This window comes from Bombina bombina, chromosome 3 (assembly GCF_027579735.1).
Source record: "Bombina bombina isolate aBomBom1 chromosome 3, aBomBom1.pri, whole genome shotgun sequence".
NCBI classification, from domain to species: Eukaryota; Metazoa; Chordata; class Amphibia; order Anura; family Bombinatoridae; genus Bombina; species Bombina bombina.
Window position 1 is genome coordinate 1,291,862,036 of NC_069501.1, and position 24,589 is coordinate 1,291,886,624.

General features: G+C 28.1%; 1 protein-coding gene across 1 annotated transcript in view; it reads right to left on the reverse strand.

Annotated features, from left to right (window-relative positions):
* Positions 1 to 24,589, reverse strand: part of TPP1 (tripeptidyl peptidase 1) — a 328,779-nt gene that overhangs the window by 163,335 nt on the left and 140,855 nt on the right. The window contains exon 6 of the mRNA XM_053708854.1: positions 12,515 to 12,703. Coding sequence (XP_053564829.1) covers positions 12,515 to 12,703 — 189 coding nt within the window. The remainder of the gene's footprint in view (positions 1 to 12,514; positions 12,704 to 24,589) is intronic.

A 24,589-nucleotide genomic window follows, 5' to 3' on the forward strand; every position in this document is an offset into this window, starting at 1 on the left:
GTAACTTTAGATTTAGCTATAACTATATAACTGTAACTATATAACTATGTAAATATAACTAACTATATAACTGTAACAATATAACTGTAACTATATAACTGTAACTATATAACTATAACTATATAACTGTAACTATATAACTGTAACTATATAACTGTAACTATATAACTGTAACTATATAACTGTAACTATATAACTGTAACTATATAACTGTAACTATATAACTGTAACTATATAACTGTAACTATATAACTATATCTGTAACTATATAACTGTAACTATATAACTATATGTAACTATATAACTGTAACTATATAACTATAACTATATAACTGTAACTATATAACTGTAACTATATAACTATATCTGTAACTATATAACTGTAACTATATAACTATATCTGTAACTATATAACTGTAACTATATAACTATATATGTAACTATATAACTGTAACTATATAACTATAACTATATAACTGTAACTATATAACTGTAACTATATAACTATATCTGTAACTATATAACTGTAACTATATAACTATAACTATATAACTGTAACTATATAACTGTAACTATATAACTGTAACTATATAACTATATATGTAACTATATAACTGTAACTATATAACTGTAACTATATAACTATATATGTAACTATATAACTGTAACTATATAACTGTAACTATATAACTATATAACTGTAACTATGTAACTGTAACTATATAACTGTAACTATATAACTGTAACTATATAACTGTAACTATGTAACTGTAACTATATAACTGTAACTATATAACTGTAACTGTATAACTGTAACTATATAACTGTAACTATATAACTGTAACTATATAACTGTAACTGTAAGTATATAACTGTAACTATATAACTAACTATATAACTGTAACTATATAACTGTAACTATGTAACTGTAACTATATAACTGTAACTATATAACTGTAACTATATAACTGTAACTATATAACTGTAACTATATAACTATATAACTGTAACTATATAACTATAACTGTAACTATATAACTGTAACTATATAACTGTAACTATATAACTGTAACTATATAACTGTAACTATATAACTATAACTATATAACTGTAACTGTATAACTGTAACTATATAACTGTAACTGTATAACTATATCTGTAACTGTATAACTGTAACTATATAACTGTAACTGTATAACTGTAACTGTATAACTGTAACTATATAACTGTAACTATATAACTGTAACTATATAACTGTAACTGTATAACTGTAACTATATAACTGTAACTGTATAACTGTAACTATATAACTGTAACTATATAACTGTAACTATATAACTGTAACTATATAACTGTAACTGTATAACTGTAACTATATAACTGTAACTATATAACTGTAACTATATAACTGTAACTATGTAACTGTAACTATATAACTGTAACTATATAACTGTAACTATATAACTGTAACTATATAACTGTAACTATATAACTGTAACTGTATAACTGTAACTGTATAACTGTAACTATATAACTGTAACTATATAACTGTAACTATATAACTGTAACTATATAACTGTAACTATATAACTGTAACTATATAACTATGACTTTAGATTTAGCTATAACTATGATTATAACTATAATTGTAGATGTAACTATATAACTGTAACTATATAACTATGACTTTAGATTTAGCTATAACTATGATTATAACTATAATTGTAGATGTAACTATGACTATAACTGTAGCTATAACTATAACAGTGATTATATCTGTAACTATAACTGTAACTTTAGATTTAGCTATAACTATATAACTGTAACTATATAACTATGTAAATATAACTAACTATATAACTGTAACAATATAACTGTAACTATATAACTGTAACTATATAACTGTAACTATATAACTGTAACTATATAACTGTAACTATATAACTATAACTATATAACTGTAACTATATAACTGTAACTATATAACTGTAACTATATAACTGTAACTATATAACTGTAACTATATAACTATAACTATATAACTGTAACTATATAACTGTAACTATATAACTGTAACTATATAACTGTAACTATATAACTGTAACTATATAACTGTAACTATATAACTGTAACTATATAACTGTAACTATATAACTATATAACTGTAACTATATAACTATATAACTGTAACTATATAACTATATAACTATATAACTATATAACTGTAACTATATAACTATATAACTATATAACTGTAACTATATAACTATATAACTATATAACTATATAACTGTAACTATATAACTATATAACTGTAACTATATAACTATATAACTGTAACTATATAACTGTAACTATATAACTATATAACTGTAACTATATAACTATATAACTGTAACTATATAACTATATAACTATATAACTATATAACTGTAACTATATAACTATATAACTATATAACTATATAACTGTAACTATATAACTATATAACTATATAACTGTAACTATATAACTATATAACTGTAACTATATAACTGTAACTATATAACTGTAACTATATAACTGTAACTATATAACTGTAACTATATAACTGTAACTGTAACTATATAACTATATAACTATATAACTATATAACTATATAACTATATAACTGTAACTATATAACTATATAACTGTAACTATATAACTGTAACTATATAACTGTAACTATATAACTGTAACTATATAACTATAACTGTAACTATATAACTGTAACTATATAACTGTAACTATATAACTGTAACTATATAACTGTAACTATATAACTATATAACTGTAACTATATAACTATATAACTATATAACTGTAACTATATAACTGTAACTATATAACTATATAACTGTAACTATATAACTGTAACTATATAACTATAACTTTATAACTATAACTTTATAACTATATAACTGTGACTATAACTTTATAACTTTAACTGTAATTATATAACTATGTAAATGTAACTATAACTATATAGCTATATAACTGTAACTATATAACTGTAACTATATAACTGTAACTATATAACTATAACTGTACCTATATAACTATAACTGTAACTATATAACTGTAACTATATAACTGTAACTATATAACTGTAACTATATAACTATAACTGTAACTATATAACTGTAACTATATAACTGTAACTATATAACTGTAACTATATAACTATAACTATATAACTGTAACTATATAACTGTAACTATATAACTATAACTGTAACTATATAACTGTAACTATATAACTGTAACTATATAACTGTAACTATATAACTATAACTGTACCTATATAACTATAACTGTAACTATATAACTGTAACTATATAACTGTAACTATATAACTGTACCTATATAACTATAACTGTAACTATAACTATATAACTGTACCTATATAACTATAACTGTAACTATATAACTATAACTATATAACTGTAACTATATAACTATAACTATATAACTGTAACTATATAACTATAACTTTATAACTGTAACTATAACTATATAACTTTAACTGTAATTATATAACTATGTAAATGTAACTATAACTATATAATTGTAGATGTAACTATGACTATAACTGTAGCTATAACTATATAACTGTAACTATATAACTATATATCTATAACTGTAACTATATAACTATATATGTAACTATATAACTATATATATATAACTATATAACTGTAACTATATAACTATAACTATATAACTGTAACTATATAACTGTAACTATATAACTATATCTGTAACTATATAACTGTAACTATATAACTATATATGTAACTATATAACTGTAACTATATAACTATAACTATATAACTGTAACTATATAACTGTAACTATATAACTATATCTGTAACTATATAACTGTAACTATATAACTATATATGTAACTATATAACTGTAACTATATAACTATAACTATATAACTGTAACTATATAACTGTAACTATATAACTATATCTGTAACTATATAACTGTAACTATATAACTATATCTGTAACTATATATCTATATCTGTAACTATATAACTGTAACTATATAACTGTAACTATATAACTATATCTGTAACTATATAACTGTAACTATATAACTATATCTGTAACTATATAACTGTAACTATATAACTATAACTATATAACTGTAACTATATAACTGTAACTATATAACTGTAACTATATAACTATATATGTAACTATATAACTGTAACTATATAACTGTAACTATATAACTGTAACTATATAACTGTAACTATATAACTGTAACTATATAACTGTAACTATATAACTGTAACTATATAACTGTAACTATATAACTGTAACTATATAACTGTAACTATATAACTGTAACTATATAACTGTAACTATATAACTATATAACTATAACTGTAGCTATAACTGTGACTATAACTTTATAACTATATAACTGTAACTATATACCGTATAACTGTAACTATATAACTGTAACTATATAACTGTAACTATATAACTGTAACTATATAACTATATATGTAACTATATAACTGTAACTATATAACTGTAACTATATAACTGTAACTATATAACTGTAACTATATAACTGTAACTATATAACTATATAACTATAACTGTAGCTATAACTGTGACTATAACTTTATAACTATATAACTGTGACTATATAACTGTAACTATATAACTATAACTGTAGCTATAACTGTGACTATAACTTTATAACTATAACTGTAACTATATAACTGTAACTATATAACTGTAACTATATAACTGTAACTATATAACTATATAACTGTAACTATATAACTGTAACTATATAACTGTAACTATATACTATATAACTGTAACTATATAACTGTAACTATTATAACTGTAACTATATAACTGTAACTATATAACTATATAAACTGTAACTATATAACTGTAACTATATAACTGTAACTATATAACTGTAACTATATAACTATATAACTGTAACTATATAACTGTAACTATATAACTGTAACTATATAACTGTAACTATATAACTATATAACTGTAACTATATAACTATATAACTGTAACTATATAACTGTAACTATATAACTGTAACTATATAACTGTAACTATATAACTATAACTATATAACTGTAACTATATAACTGTAACTATATAACTATAACTATATAACTGTAACTATATAACTATATAACTGTAACTATATAACTGTAACTATATAACTGTAACTATATAACTATATAACTGTAACTATATAACTGTAACTATATAACTGTAACTATATAACTGTAACTATATAACTGTAACTATATAACTGTAACTATATAACTATATAACTGTAACTATATAACTATATAACTGTAACTATATAACTGTAACTATATAACTGTAACTATATAACTATAACTATATAACTGTAACTATATAACTATATAACTGTAACTATATAACTGTAACTATATAACTATATAACTATATAACTGTAACTATATAACTGTAACTATATAACTGTAACTATATAACTATAACTGTATAACTATATAACTATATAACTATAACTATATAACTATAACTGTAGCTATAACTGTGACTATAACTTTATAACTATATAACTGTAACTATATAACTATATAACTGTAACTATATAACTGTAACTATATAACTATATAACTATATAACTGTAACTATATAACTGTAACTATATAACTATAACTATATAACTGTAACTATATAACTATATAACTGTAACTATATAACTGTAACTATATAACTATAACTTTATAACTATATAACTGTGACTATAACTTTATAACTGTAACTATAACTATATAACTTTAACTGTAATTATATAACTATGTAAATGTAACTATAACTATATAGCTATATAACTGTAACTATATAACTGTAACTATATAACTGTAACTATATAACTATAACTGTACCTATATAACTATAACTGTAACTATATAACTGTAACTATATAACTGTAACTATATAACTGTAACTATAACTGTATAACTGTAACTATATAACTGTAACTATATAACTATATAACTGTAACTATATAACTATATAACTGTAACTATATAACTATATAACTGTAACTATATAACTATATAACTGTAACTATATAACTATATAACTGTAACTATATAACTATAACTATATAACTGTAACTATATAACTGTAACTATATAACTATAACTGTAACTATATAACTGTAACTATATAACTGTAACTATATAACTGTAACTATATAACTGTAACTATATAACTATAACTGTAACTATATAACTATAACTATATAACTGTAACTATATAACTATATAACTGTGACTATAACTTTATAACTGTAACTATAACTATATAACTTTAACTGTAATTATATAACTATGTAAATGTAACTATATAACTGTAACTATATAACTGTAACTATATAACTATAACTGTACCTATATAACTATAACTGTAACTATATAACTGTAACTATATAACTGTAACTATATAACTGTACCTATATAACTATAACTGTAACTATATAACTGTAACTATATAACTGTAACTATATAACTGTACCTATATAACTATAACTGTAACTATATAACTATAACTATATAACTGTAACTATATAACTATAACTATATAACTGTGACTATAACTTTATAACTGTAACTATAACTATATAACTTTAACTGTAATTATATAACTATGTAAATGTAACTATAACTATATAATTGTAGATGTAACTATGACTATAACTGTAGCTATAACTATATAACTGTAACTATATAACTATATATCTATAACTGTAACTATATAACTATATATGTAACTATATAACTATATATATAACTATATAACTGTAACTATATAACTATAACTATATAACTGTAACTATATAACTGTAACTATATAACTATATCTGTAACTATATAACTGTAACTATATAACTATATATGTAACTATATAACTGTAACTATATAACTATAACTATATAACTGTAACTATATAACTGTAACTATATAACTATATCTGTAACTATATAACTGTAACTATATAACTATATCTGTAACTATATAACTGTAACTATATAACTATATATGTAACTATATAACTGTAACTATATAACTATAACTATATAACTGTAACTATATAACTGTAACTATATAACTATATCTGTAACTATATAACTGTAAACTATATAACTATAACTATATAACTGTAACTATATAACTGTAACTATATAACTGTAACTATATAACTATATATGTAACTATATAACTGTAACTATATAACTGTAACTATATAACTGTAACTATATAACTGTAACTATATAACTGTAACTATATAACTGTAACTATATAACTATATATGTAACTATATAACTGTAACTATATAACTGTAACTATATAACTGTAACTATATAACTGTAACTATATAACTGTAACTATATAACTATATCTGTAACTATATAACTATATATGTAACTATATAACTGTAACTATATAACTATAACTATATAACTGTAACTATATAACTGTAACTATATAACTATATCTGTAACTATATAACTGTAACTATATAACTATATCTGTAACTATATAACTGTAACTATATAACTATATATGTAACTATATAACTGTAACTATATAACTATAACTATATAACTGTAACTATATAACTGTAACTATATAACTATATCTGTAACTATATAACTGTAACTATATAACTATAACTATATAACTGTAACTATATAACTGTAACTATATAACTGTAACTATATATGTAACTATATAACTGTAACTATATAACTGTAACTATATAACTGTAACTATATAACTATATATGTAACTATATAACTGTAACTATATAACTGTAACTATATAACTATAACTATATAACTGTAACTATGTAACTGTAACTATATAACTGTAACTATATAACTGTAACTATATAACTGTAACTATGTAACTGTAACTATATAACTGTAACTATATAACTGTAACTGTATAACTGTAACTATATAACTGTAACTATATAACTGTAACTATATAACTATAACTGTAAGTATATAACTGTAACTATATAACTGTAACTATATAACTGTAACTATATAACTGTAACTATGTAACTGTAACTATATAACTGTAACTATATAACTGTAACTATATAACTGTAACTATATAACTAACTATATAACTGTAACTATATAACTATATAACTGTAACTATATAACTATAACTGTAACTATATAACTGTAACTATATAACTGTAACTATATAACTGTAACTATATAACTGTAACTATATAACTATAACTATATAACTGTAACTGTATAACTGTAACTATATAACTGTAACTGTATAACTATATCTGTAACTGTATAACTGTAACTATATAACTGTAACTGTATAACTGTAACTATATAACTGTAACTATATAACTGTAACTGTATAACTGTAACTATATAACTGTAACTGTATAACTGTAACTATATAACTGTAACTATATAACTGTAACTATATAACTGTAACTATATAACTGTAACTATATAACTGTAACTATATAACTGTAACTATATAACTGTAACTGTATAACTGTAACTATATAACTGTAACTATATAACTGTAACTATATAACTGTAACTATATAACTGTAACTATATAACTGTAACTATATAACTGTAACTATGTAACTGTAACTATATAACTGTAACTATATAACTGTAACTATATAACTGTAACTATATAACTGTAACTATATAACTGTAACTATATAACTGTAACTGTATAACTGTAACTATATAACTGTAACTATATAACTGTAACTATATAACTGTAACTATATAACTATGACTTTAGATTTAGCTATAACTATGATTATAACTATAATTGTAGATGTAACTATGACTATAACTGTAGCTATAACTATAACAGTGATTATATCTGTAACTATAACTGTAACTTTAGATTTAGCTATAACTATATAACTGTAACTATATAACTATGTAAATATAACTAACTATATAACTGTAACAATATAACTGTAACTATATAACTGTAACTATATAACTGTAACTATATAACTGTAACTATATAACTGTAACTATATAACTATAACTATATAACTGTAACTATATAACTGTAACTATATAACTGTAACTATATAACTGTAACTATATAACTGTAACTATATAACTGTAACTATGTAACTGTAACTATGTAACTATATAACTGTAACTATATAACTGTAACTATATAACTGTAACTATATAACTGTAACTATATAACTATATAACTATATAACTGTAACTATATAACTGTAACTATATAACTGTAACTATATAACTATATAACTATATAACTGTAACTATATAACTGTAACTATATAACTGTAACTATATAACTATATAACTATATAACTGTAACTATATAACTGTAACTATATAACTGTAACTATATAACTGTAACTATATAACTGTAACTATATAACTGTAACTATATAACTATATAACTGTAACTATATAACTGTAACTATATAACTGTAACTATATAACTGTAACTATATAACTATATAACTATATAACTGTAACTATATAACTGTAACTATATAACTATATAACTATATAACTGTAACTATATAACTGTAACTATATAACTATATAACTATATAACTGTAACTATATAACTGTAACTATATAACTGTAACTATATAACTATAACTGTAACTATATAACTGTAACTATATAACTGTACCTATATAACTGTAACTATATAACTGTAACTATATAACTATAACTGTAACTATATAACTGTAACTATATAACTGTAACTATATAACTGTAACTATATAACTGTAACTATATAACTGTAACTATATAACTGTATATGTAACTATATAACTGTAACTATATAACTGTAACTATATAACTGTAACTATATAACTGTAACTATATAACTGTAACTATATAACTGTAACTATATAACTGTATATGTAACTATATAACTGTAACTATATAACTGTAACTATATAACTATATAACTGTAACTATATAACTGTAACTATATAACTGTAACTATATAACTGTAACTATATAACTGTAACTATATAACTGTAACTATATAACTGTAACTATATAACTATGTAAATATAACTAACTATATAACTGTAACTATATAACTATGTAAATATAACTAATTATATAACTGTAACTATATAACTGTAACTATATAACTGTAACTATATAACTATGTAAATATAACTAACTATATAACTGTAACTATATAACTGTAACTATATAACTATGTAAATATAACTAACTATATAACTGTAACTATATAACTGTAACTATATAACTGTAACTATATAACTATGTAAATATAACTAACTATATAACTGTAACTATATAACTGTATCTATATAACTATATAACTGTAACTATATAACTATAACTATATAACTAACTATATAACTATAACTGTAGCTATAACTGTGACTATAACTTTATAACTGTGACTATATAACTGTAACTATATAACTATGTAAATATAACTAACTATATAACTATGTAAATATAACGGTAACTATATAACTATAACAGTGATTATATCTGTAACTATAACTGTAACTTTAGATTTAGCTATAACTATATAACTGTAACTATATAACTATAACTATATAACTGTAACTATATAACTGTAACTATATAACTATATAACTGTAACTATATAACTGTAACTATATAACTATATAACTGTAACTATATAACTATAACTATATAACTATATAACTGTAACTATATAACTGTAACTATATAACTATATAACTGTAACTATATAACTATATAACTGTAACTGTAACTATATAACTATATAACTATAACTATAACTATATAATTGTAGATGTAACTATGACTAACTGTAGCTATAACTATATAACTGTAACTATATAACTATAACAGTGATTATATCTAACTATAACTGTAACTTTAGATTTAGCTATGACTATTATATCTATAATTGTAGATGTAACTATGACTATAACTGTAGCTATAACTATATAACTATAACTATATAACTGTAACTATATAACTGTAACTATATAACTATATCTGTATAACTATATAACTGTAACTATATAACTGTAACTATATAACTATATAACTATATAACTGTAACTATATAACTATATAACTATATAACTGTAACTATATAACTATAACTGTATAACTATATAACTGTAACTATATAACTGTAACTATATAACTATATAACTGTAACTATATAACTGTAACTATATAACTATAACTGTATAACTATATAACTGTAACTATATAACTGTAACTATATAACTATATAACTGTAACTATATAACTGTAACTATATAACTGTAACTATATAACTGTAACTATATAACTGTATAACTGTAACTATATAACTGTAACTATATAACTATATAACTATATAACTGTAACTATATAACTGTAACTATATAACTGTAACTATATAACTGTAACTATATAACTATATAACTGTAACTATATAACTGTAACTATATAACTATAACTGTATAACTATATAACTGTAACTATATAACTGTAACTATATAACTGTAACTATATAACTGTAACTATATAACTATATAACTGTAACTATATAACTGTAACTATATAACTATATAACTGTAACTATATAACTGTAACTATATAACTATAACTGTATAACTATATAACTGTAACTATATAACTGTAACTATATAACTGTAACTATATAACTGTAACTATATAACTATATAACTGTAACTATATAACTGTAACTATATAACTATAACTAACTATATAACTGTAACTATATAACTGTAACTATATAACTGTAACTATATAACTATATAACTGTAACTATATAACTGTAACTATATAACTGTAACTATATAACTGTAACTATATAACTGTAACTATATAACTATATAACTAACTATATAACTATAACTATATAACTGTAACTATATAACTGTAACTATATAACTGTAACTATATAACTATATAACTAACTATATAACTGTAACTATATAACTGTAACTATATAACTGTAACTATATAACTGTAACTATATAACTGTAACTATATAACTGTAACTATATAACTATATAACTAACTATATAACTGTAACTATATAACTATATAACTGTAACTATATAACTATGTAAATATAACTGTAACTATATAACTATGACTTTAGATCTAGCTAGAACTATGATTATAACTATAATTGTAGATGTAACTATATAACTGTAACTATATAACTATGTAAATATAACTGTAACTATATAACTATGACTTTAGATCTAGCTAGAACTATGATTATAACTATAATTGTAGATGTGACTATGACTATATAACTCTGCCTATGGTCTGGAAATTTCTGACTGAGCTTTATTTATAAACATTCTTGATAAATGATTGTGAGTCTTGAGATTTCACATTTTGTATAATACCTGAAGCGAAGAGGATGGTGAGACCTCGAGCCGCTGCCTTCATGAACTCTGTATTAATTCTCTGCATGAACGCAACTGACAGACTGTCCTCATCATCCCCATAGCTGATAGTGTGAACCCAGGGAAGTGCAGACATATTAGTTAGTAGCAGCATCCACTGAAGGAAAGGCTCCTGCGACTCGTGTCTTCCTAAAGGAATGGGATAGGTATTGTTATACACAGAACACTGAGGGAGGTTGCTAGTTTCCTGTTATTTACTTTACAAAGAGCCACAAACATTACTCCCACAAGACAAGTTGTTTATATGTAACATATGTGATATATGTCAGCGATGTGTCTGAGATCACATTGTAGGAAATGTTGTAGCAGTAGACATTGTGCTTCCTGGGTGTAAGAATGAAATGACGTCCTCAATTCTATGTTCACCACAATCTAATCCCAACCATAGCAGTTTCAGTCTCACACAAGAGCAGCCTACACCCTGCTAATGGGTCCCATAAGAGTACACTACACGCTTTCTCTGCTCTGTCATGTGCTGCCACCTGGTCCTATTATAGAGCCAGTCCTGAGTATTAGACAAATAGAACTCTAATGTAAATTATTCTGTGTTAAATAAAACTCAGTAACTAACTCAACAAATGTCCAGCACCCGGCAACACTCCATAACCCCCTCCTCTCCACCACATATAGCTACCCCAATGCTTCACCCTCTCTGCAATTCTAAACCATTACCCCCACACAGTTAATACTAACCACAATTAACCCAAATGTCAGTTCCAAACCATCAATAGACCATTCAGAGCACTTAAAATCCTCCCCCTATGGCCCTGAAGACCAGGATTTACCCCCTTAAATGCAATGCTAACACCCAAGAAGTTCACACCACACCCCCAGGGAAACAGACCCATTATCCAAGCAACATGCCCCCCCAAAAAATGACACTTCCACTAAACCAAAATTGTATAGACTGTACTACCCCTACAATCACCTCACATCCATGGAAACTCGTTTTCCTTCTCAAGGACCCATCACCCAAGGGATAACCTAACCTATGACCTTCACCACCTCAGAGACCCACTATTCCAAGCAAAACCAAAGCTGGTTGCTGTCATGATTTTTACAATCTAGGTTGAAGTCCCAGGTTGACATTTTCCCAATGACAATACGTGAACTATGAACTCAATATTCCCCTTTAACCTCTTCTGGTCAGACCATTTTTAAATAACTTTGAACACTGTAAAACATGATCTGAATGTACAGACTTAAGGCCAGCTAACAAGTGGAATGCTATATATCGCATTCATGAAAGCAATATTTGCATTGTACTGTGTAATGCCAGCGCACGCTAATGTGAGCTTGTATTAAAGTTGTCAGCAATGTGAACTCATGTTTGCATTTCTGGGAAGGATTGTGATCACAAAAGTGCGCATCCATTGGATCTAATGGGAGCCTCGTTCTCATGCTGTAAGAGATGGCATCAGAACCTAAGCGCAGAAATATAAATATGCATATAAGCATGTACTTATATATTTACATTGCGGTCTATGGGAACTATGTGCCGGTTTTCCCCCAAACACGCCACTCCTCCAACCTTAACCCCAAAATACTGCCTAGTGCAGGAAATTAATTAAAAAATAATTATGCTGCTATCTTTTGGCTAGACTACCAGTTTTGCATTATGAGCAGCTCGGTACTATCTTCTTTTCAAAACCCCGGCGTTAGCAGGCAATATAGCAGTGTTGATCTCCATACCGCACTCAAATACCAGTGCTGCTTTGAACTGGTTTTATGTGCTTGTGCACGATTTCCCCATAGACATTAATGGGGAGAGCCGGCTAAAAAAAAGCCTAAAACCTGCAATAAAGAAGCGTAAAGCTCTGTAACGCAGCCCCATTGATTCCTATGGGGAAAGAAAGTTTATGTTTACACCTAACACCCTAACATAAACCCCGAATCTAAACACCCCTAATCTGCCACCCCCTACATCGCCGACACCTACATTATACTTATTAACCCCTAATCTGCCACCCCTGACATTGCCGCCACCTACCTACACTTATTAACCCCTAATCTGCTGCCCCTAACATCGCCGCCACCTACATTACACTTATTAACCCCTAATCTGCTGCCCCAATGTCGTCGCTACCTACCTACACTTATTAAACCCTAATCTGCCACCCCAATGTCGCCGCCACTATACTAAAGTTATTAACCCCTAAACCTAACCCTAAGTCTAACCCTAACACCCACTAACTTGAACATAATTAAAATAAATCTAAATAAAAATTACAATTAATGCCTAAATAATTCCTATTTAAAACTAAATAAATACTTATCTGTAAAATAAGCCCTAAGCTAGCTACAATATAACTAATAGTTACATTTTATCTATCTTAGGTTTTATTTTTATTTTACAGGCAAGTTTGTATTTATTTTAACTAGGTGGACTAGTTAGTAAATAGTTATTAAATATTTATTAACTATCTAGCTAACATAAATACAACTTTACCTGTAAAATAAAACCTAACCTGTCTAAAACCCAACATTACACTACAATTAAATAAATTACATTAAGTTACATACAATTAACTAAATTACACAAAATAAAAAAGAAATTATCAAATATTTAAACTAATTACACCTAATCTAATAGCCCTATCAAAATAAAAAAGCCCACCCAAAATAAAAAAAACCCTAGCCTACAATAAACTACCAATAGCCCTTAAAAGGGCCTTTTGCGGGGCATTGTCCCAAAGAAATCAGCTCTCTTACCTTTAAAAAAATACAAACAACCCCCCAACAGTAAAACCCACCACCCACACAACCAAACCCCCCAAATAAAATCCTATCTAAAAAACCTAAGCTCCCCATTGCCCTGAAAAGGGCATTTGGATGGGCATTGCCCTTTAAAGGGCAGTTAGCTCTTTTTCAGCCCAAACCCTAAGCTAAAAATAAAACCCACCCAATAAACCCTTAAAAAAACACTAACACTAAACCCCGAAGTTGCACTTAGTTTTTGAAGACCGGACATCCATCCTCAACGAAGCCGGGAGAAGTCTTCATCCAAGCGGCAAGAAGTCCTCAACGAAGCCGGGAGAAGTCTTCATCCAGACGGCATCTTCTATCTTCATCGTTCCGACGCGGAGCGGCTCCATCTTCATGACATCCGGCTTAAAGCATCCTCTTCTTTCGCTGGCTACTAAAGAATGAAGGTTCCTTTAAGGGACGTCATCCAAGATGGTGTCCCTTGAATTCCGATTGGCTGATAGAATTCTATAAGCCAATTGGAATTAAAGGTGAAAAAATCCTATTGGCTGATCCAATAGGATGTGAGTTCAATCCTATTGGCTGATTGGATCAGCCAATAGGTTTGAAGCTCAATCCTATTGGCTGATTGCATCAGCCAATAGGATTTTTTCACCTTTAATTCCGATTGGCTTATAGAATTCTATCAGCCAATCGGAATTCAAGGGACGCCATCTTGGATGACGTCCCTTAAAGGAACCTTCATTCTTCAGTAGCCGTCGTCAGAAGAGGATGCTCTGCGGGAGCGGCAGATTAGGGGTTAATAATTTTAGTGTTTGCAATGCGGGAGGGCCTCGGTTTAGGGGTTAATAGGTAGTTTATGGGTGTTAGTGTACTTTTTAGCACTTTAGTTATGAGTTTTGTGTTACGGCTTTGTAACATAAAAGTCATAACTACTGACTTTCAGTTTACGGTATGGATCTTGTAGTTAGGGCTGTACCGCTCACTTTTTGGCTGCACAGGCAAACTCGTAATACCGTCGCTGTGGAAGTCCCATTAAAAAATGACTTTTTCGAAAGCTGCGGTAGTTACGTTGCGTGATATACCTGCAAGACTCGTAATATCAGCGATAGTAAAAAAGCAGCGTTATAAGGCTTTTTCACTCAAAACGCAAAACTCATAATCTAGCTGTTTATGTTTTAAGAGCTAATTGCTACTACAAATGGGAAAATTTAGCACGATAATTTAGCGCTCCACTTGTAATCTAGCCCTTATTGTTTTAGCCTGAATGAATAAGTTGTTAATCAATAAAAATGAATGAGGTGGGGATGACAGACTTCAGCCTAATCCTTCCCTGATTGAGGAGTGGAGGGCTTAAATCTAGCTTTCAATAAACCCCAAAAAAAGTAAATAAAAAAATATGATGTGACGTAGGAGCCTACTTGGGGCTCAGAGTTTCAGGGATCTGTGGGTGGAAGAGGGTGTTTGGTTATGGGGTAATTTGGGTTGGGATCCCTTGGTTTAGAGAGGATATGCAATGATACTGATATTCAACAGGGTGAAATCTAGTAGCTGGCACAGGAAAATGCAGGTGTCTAGTTCACAAAAATGAAGAAAGTTATATAGGTAATAAACAAGAAGACGTGAGACTACTGAAACAATGGGAAGTCAATCACAAATAACAGCTATATTAGGGGAAGAAAACAACCACAAGTATCAGACAAGTTGCAGGAAGAGTTCTCTTATAAGCCCAGAACCAGTCACATGATCAGAGTCAGGCGAAGAGAGTTCAATATAACGATGCAGGAACCAGGAACCAGGTTCAAGGTAAGGTATGAGAGCAGATAAAATAGAGTTCTGAAATGGCAAATTGACAGAGAATAGGGCTAGTATCAGAGAGGGATTCTGTGCTCCTAGCAGTACTCCCTCCTTCAGAGAGATGTCCTCCGAACAATCTTCTGTCCTGACTTTGTAGGATTTCATAGATAGTAACCTCCTACCATGAATATTCCCAACAGGTTCCCAAGATCTCTCTTCAGGCCCATACCCTTGCAAATCAATCAAATACTGCAAGTGTCCGTGATGCACTCAGGCCCATATCCTTGCCAATCAATCCAATTCTGCAAGTGTCCGTGATGCACTCAGGCCCATATCCTTGCCAATCAATCAAATACTGCAAGTGTCCGTGATGCACTCAGGCCCATATCCTTGCCAATCAATCACATACTGCAAGTGTCCGTGATGCACTCAGGCCCATATCCTTGCCAATCAATCACATACTGCAAGTGTCCGTGATGCACTCAGGGCCATATCCTTGCCAATCAATCATGTAATATGTATAGACTTGATGGGACATACATAAGGTTATACTAAGTAATAAGTAACATGTAATATGTGTAGACTTGATGGGACATGCATAAGGTTATACTAAGTAAAAAGTAACATGTAATATGTGTAGACTTGATGGGACATACATAAGGCTATCCTAAGTAATAAGTAACATGTAATATGTGTAGACTTGATGGGATATACATAAGGCTATACTAAGTAATAAGTAACATGTAATATGTGTAGACTTGATGGGACATACATAAAATTATACTAAGTAATAAGTAACATGTAATATGTGTAGGCTTGATGGGACATGCATAAGGCTATACTAAGTAATAAGTAACATGTAATATGTGTAGACTTGATGGGACATGCATAAGGCTATACTAAGTAATAAGTAACATGTAATATGTGTAGACTTGATGGGACATGCATAAGGCTATACTAAGTAATACGTAACATAAAATATGTGTAGACTTGATGGGACATGCATAAGGCTATACTAAGTAATAAGTAACAGTAATATGTGTAGACTTGATGGGACATACATAAGGTTATACTAAGTAATAAGTAACATGTAATATGTGTAGACTTGATAGGACATGCATAAGGCTATACTAAGTAATAAGTAACATGTAATATGTGTAGACTTGATGGGACATGCATAAGGCTATACTAAGTAATAAGTAACAGTAATATGTGTAGACTTGATGGGACATACATAAGGTTATACTAAGTAATAAGTAACATGTAATATGTGTAGACTTGATAGGACATGCATAAGGCTATAGTAAGTAATAAGTAACATGTAATATGTGTAGACTTGATGGGACATGCATAAGGCTATACTAAGTAATAAGTAACATGTAATATGTTTAGACTTGATGGGACATGCATAAGGTTATACTAAGTAATAAGTAACATGTAATATGGGTAGACTTGATGGGACATACATAAGGCTATACTAAGTAATAAGTAACATGTAATATGTGTAGACTTGATGGGACATACATAAGGCTATACTAAGTAATAAGTAACGTGTAATATTTGTAGACTTGATAGGACATGCATAAGGCTATACTAAGTAATAAGTAACATGTAATATGTGTAGACTTGATGGGACATGCATAAGGCTATACTAAGTAATAAGTAAAATGTAATATGTGTAGACTTGATGGGACATGCATAAGGCTATACTAAGTAATAAGTAACATGTAATATGTGTAGACTTGATGGGACATACATAAGGCTATACTAAGTAATAAGTAAAATGTAATATGTGTAGACTTGATGGGACATGCATAAGGCTATCCTAAGTAATAAGTAATATGTAATATGTGTAGACTTGATGGGACATACATAAGGCTATACTTAGTAATAAGTAACATGTAATATGTGTAGAATTGATGGGACATGCATAAGGCTATACTAAGTAATAAGTAATATGTAATATGTATAGACTTGATGGGACATACATAAGGTTATACTAAGTAATAAGTAACATGTAATATGTATAGACTTGATGTGACATACATAAGTCTATACTAAGTAATAAGTAACATGTAATATGGGTAGACTTGATGGGACATACATAAACATATACTAAGTAATAGGTAACATGTAATATGTGTAGACTTGATGGGACATGCATAAGGCTTTACTAAGCAATAAGTAACATGTAATATGGGTAGACTTGATGGGACATACATAAGGCTATACTAAGTAATAAGTAACATGTAATATGTGTAGACTTGATGGGACATACATAAGGCTATACTAAGTAATAAGTAACATGCAATATGTGTAGACTTGATGGGACATACATAAGGTTATACTAAGTGTTACAGAAGCATTAGTTATTTTGTTGTGAAGAGCTTATTTCCCAGCAGCAATGCCTGAACCAGCAAGCCAGCGCCTAAGAAGGGCTCCAAGAAAACCGTAACAAGTATCATTTCATAAAGAGTTAACTCTTTTTTTTTCAGCTTTTAGAAACTATTGTCTAATCACCTCTGGAGCCAGACTGCTAATTGATAAGATGAACTTGTAAACTTGTTATCTTAAATACTGTAATCCTATTGTGGCCTGTCAAAGGACAGTGCTCTCTATCTAAATGTGTGATGGGGGATTTTGTGCTTCCCCCCCTCTCCCCCTGGGAGTGCCCTGTGTGCATGTAACCTTAATAAAAAGCAGGCTGGGCATCCCAGTCCTGAGTTCTTGTTTGACCCTCAATCGCAGCGTTGACTCGTTTTTGTGGGCAGAAGGGTATCCTAGCTGTACTGCAGCTAAGGGAGATTATTCTATATTTGCGAGACTCATATAGAATACTATGGAAAGCAGCTTCTCCCCTCTTTAGCAATAGGGATCCAGGCTACTAAGCGGTCCATCTCTCAGCGAGACTAAGGGTAACCGTAACACTAAGTAATAAGTAACATGTAATATGTGTAGACTTGATGTGACATACATAAGGCTATACTAAGTAATAAGTAACATGTAATATGTGTAGACTTGATGTGACATGCATAAGGCTATACTAAGTAATAAGTAACATGTAATATGTGTAGACTTGATGTGACATACATAAGGCTATACTAAGTAATAAGTAAAATGTAATATGTGTAGACTTGATGGGACATGCATAAGGCTATACTAAGTAATAAGTAACATGTAATATGTGTAGACTTGATGGGACATACATAAGGCTATACTAAGTAATAAGTAACATGTAATATGTGTAGACTTGATGGGACATACATAAGGCTATACTTAGTAATAAGTAACATGTAATATGTATAGACTTGATGGGACATACATAAGGTTATACTAAGTAATAAGTAACATGTAATATGTGTAGACTTGATGGGACATGCATAAGGCTATACTAAGTAATAAGTAACAGTAATATGTGTAGACTTGATGGGACATACATAAGGTTATACTAAGTAATAAGTAACATGTAATATGTGTAGACTTGATAGGACATGCATAAGGCTATACTAAGTAATAAGTAACATGTAATATGTGTAGACTTGATGGGACATGCATAAGGCTATACTAAGTAATAAGTAACAGTAATATGTGTAGACTTGATGGGACATACATAAGGCTATACTAAGTAATAAGTAACAGTAATATGTGTAGACTTGATGGGACATACATAAGGTTATACTAAGTAATAAGTAACATGTAATATGTGTAGATTTGATGGGACATACATAAGGCTATACTAAGTAATAAGTAACATGTAATATGTGTAGACTTGATGGGACATGCATAAGGCTATACTAAGTAATAAGTAACATGTAATATGGGTAGACTTGATGTGACATGCATAAGGCTATACTAAGTAATAAGTAAAATGTAATATGTATAGACTTGATGGGACATGCATAAGGCTATACTAAGTAATACGTAACATGTAATATGTGTAGACTTGATGGGACATACATAAGGTTATACTAAGTAATAAGTAACATGTAATATGTGTAGACTTGATAGGACATGCATAAGGCTATACTAAGTAATAAGTAACATGTAATATGTGTAGACTTGATGGGACATACATAAGGCTATACTAAGTAATAAGTAACATGTAATATGTGTAGACTTGATGGGACATACATAAGGCTATAGTAAGTAATAAGTAACATGTAATATGTGTAGACTTGATGGGACATACATAAGGCTATACTAAGTAATAAGTAACATGTAATATGTGTAGACTTGATGGGACATACATAAGGCTATACTAAGTAATAAGTAACATGTAATATGTTTAGACTTGATGGGACATACATAAGGCTATACTAAGTAATAAGTAACGTGTAATATTTGTAGACTTGATAGGACATGCATAAGGCTATACTAAGTAATAAGTAACAGTAATATGTGTAGATTTGATGGGACATACATAAGGTTATACTAAGTAATAAGTAACATGTAGTATGTGTAGTCTTGATGGGACATGCATAAGCTTATCCTAAGTAATAAGTAACATGTAATATGTGTAGACTTGATGGGACATGCATAAGCTTATCCTAAGTAATAAGTAACATGTAGTATGTGTAGTCTTGATGGGACATGCATAAGCTTATCCTAAGTAATAAGTAACATGTAATATGTGTAGACTTGATGGGACATGCATAGGGCTTTACTAAGCAATAAGTAACATGTAATATGGGTAGACTTGATGGGACATACATAAAGATATACTAAGTAATAAGTAACATGTAATATGTGTAGACTTGATGGGACATGCATAAGGCTTTACTAAGCAATAAGTAACATGTAATATGGGTAGACTTGATGGGACATACATAAGGCTATACTAAGTAATAAGTAACATGTAATATGTGTAGACTTGATGGGACATACATAAGGCTATACTAAGTAATAAGTAACATGTAATATGTGTAGACTTGATGTGACATGCATAAGGTTATACTAAGTAATAAGTAACATGTAATATGGGTAGACTTGATAGGACATACATAAGGCTATACTAAGCAATAAGTAACATGTAATATGTATAGACTTGATGGGACATACATAAGGTTATACTAAGTAATAAGTAACATGTAATATGTGTAGACTTGATGGGACATGCATAAGGCTATACTAAGTAATAAGTAACATGTAGTATGTGTAGACTTGATGGGACATGCATAAGGTTATACTAAGTAATAAGTAACATGTAATATGTGTAGACGATGGGACATACATAAGGCTATACTAAGTAATAAGTAACATGTAATATGTGTAGACTTGATGGGACATACATAAGGCTATACTAAGTAATAAGTAACATGTAATATGTGTAGACTTGATGGGACATGCATAAGGCTATCCTAAGTAATAAGTAACATGTAATATGTGTAGACTTGATGGGACATGCATAAGGATATACTAAGTAATAAGTAACGTGTAATATGTTTAGACTTGATGGGATATACATAAGGCTATACTAAGTAATAAGTAACATGTAATATGTGTAGACTTGATGGGACATGCATAAGGCTATCCTAAGTAATAAGTAACATGTAATATGTGTAGACTTGATGGGACATACATAAGGCTATACTAAGTAATAAGTAACATGTAATATGTGTAGACTTGATGGGACATGCATAAGGCTATACTAAGTAATAAGTAACATGTAATATGTGTAGACTTGATGGGACATGCATAAGGCTATACTAAGTAATAAGTAACATGTAATATGTGTAGACTTGATGGGACATACATAAGGCTATACTCAGTAATAAGTAACATGTAATATGTGTAGACTTGATAGGACATGCATAAGGCTATACTCAGTAATAAGTAACATGTAATATGTGTGGACTTGATGGGACATACATAAGGCTATACTAAGTAATAAGTAATATGTAATATGTGTAGACTTGATGGGACATACATAAGGCTATACTAAGTAATAAGTAACATGTAATATGTGTAGACTTGATGGGACATGCATAAGGCTATCCTAAGTAATAAGTAACATGTAATGTGTGTAGACTTGATGAGACATGCATAAGGCTATCCTAAGTAATAAGTAACATGTAATGTGTGTAGACTTGATGGGACATGCATAAGGCTATACTAAGTAATAAGTAACATGTAATATGTGTAGACTTGATGGGACATACATAAGGCTATACTAAGTAATAAGTAACATGTAATATGTGTAGACTTGATGGGACATGCATAAGGCTATACTAGTAATAAGTAACATGTAATATGTGTAGACTTGATGGGACATACATAAGGCTATACTAAGTAATAAGTAACATGTAATATGTGTAGACTTGATGGGACATGCATAAGGCTATACTAAGTAATAAGTAACATGTAATATGTGTAGACTTGATGGGACATACATAAGGTTATACTAAGTAATAAGTAACATATAATATGTGTAGACTTGATGAGACATACATAAGGCTATACTAAGTAATAAGTAACAGTAATATGTGTAGACTTGATGGGACATACATAAGGTTATACTAAGTACTAAGTAACATGTAATGTGTGTAGACTTGATGGGACATACATAAGGCTATACTAAGTAATAAGTAGCATGTAATATGTGTAGACTTGATGGGACATACATAAGGTTATACTAAGTAATAAGTAACATGTAATATGTGTAGACTTGATGGGACATACATAAGACTATACTAAGTAATAAGTAACATGTAATATGTGTAGACTTGATGGGACATGCATAAGGTTATACTAAGTAATAAGTAACATGTAATATGTGTAGACTTGATGGGACATGCATAAGGCTATACTAAGTAATAAGTAACAGTAATATGTGTAGACTTGATGGGACATGCATAAGGCTATACTAAGTAATAAGTAACAGTAATATGTGTAGACTTGATGGGACATACATAAGGTTATACTAAGTAATAAGTAACATGTAATATGTGTAGACTTGATAGGACATGCATAAGGCTATACTAAGTAATAAGTAACATGTAATATGTGTAGACTTGATGGGACATGCATAAGGCTATACTAAGTAATAAGTAACAGTAATATGTGTAGACTTGATGGGACATACATAAGGCTATACTAAGTAATAAGTAACAGTAATATGTGTAGACTTGATGGGACATACATAAGGTTATACTAAGTAATAAGTAACATGTAATATGTGTAGACTTGATAGGACATGCATAAGGCTATACTAAGTAATAAGTAACATGTAATATGTGTAGACTTGATAGGACATGCATAAGGCTATAGTAAGTAATAAGTAACATGTAATATGTGTAGACTTGATGGGACATGCATAAGGCTATACTAAGCAATAAGTAACATGTAATATGTATAGACTTGATGGGACATACATAAGGTTATACTAAGTAATAAGTAACATGTAATATGTGTAGACTTGATGGGACATGCATAAGGCTATACTAAGTAATAAATAACATGTAGTATGTGTAGACTTGATGGGACATGCATAAGGTTATACTAAGTAATAAGTAA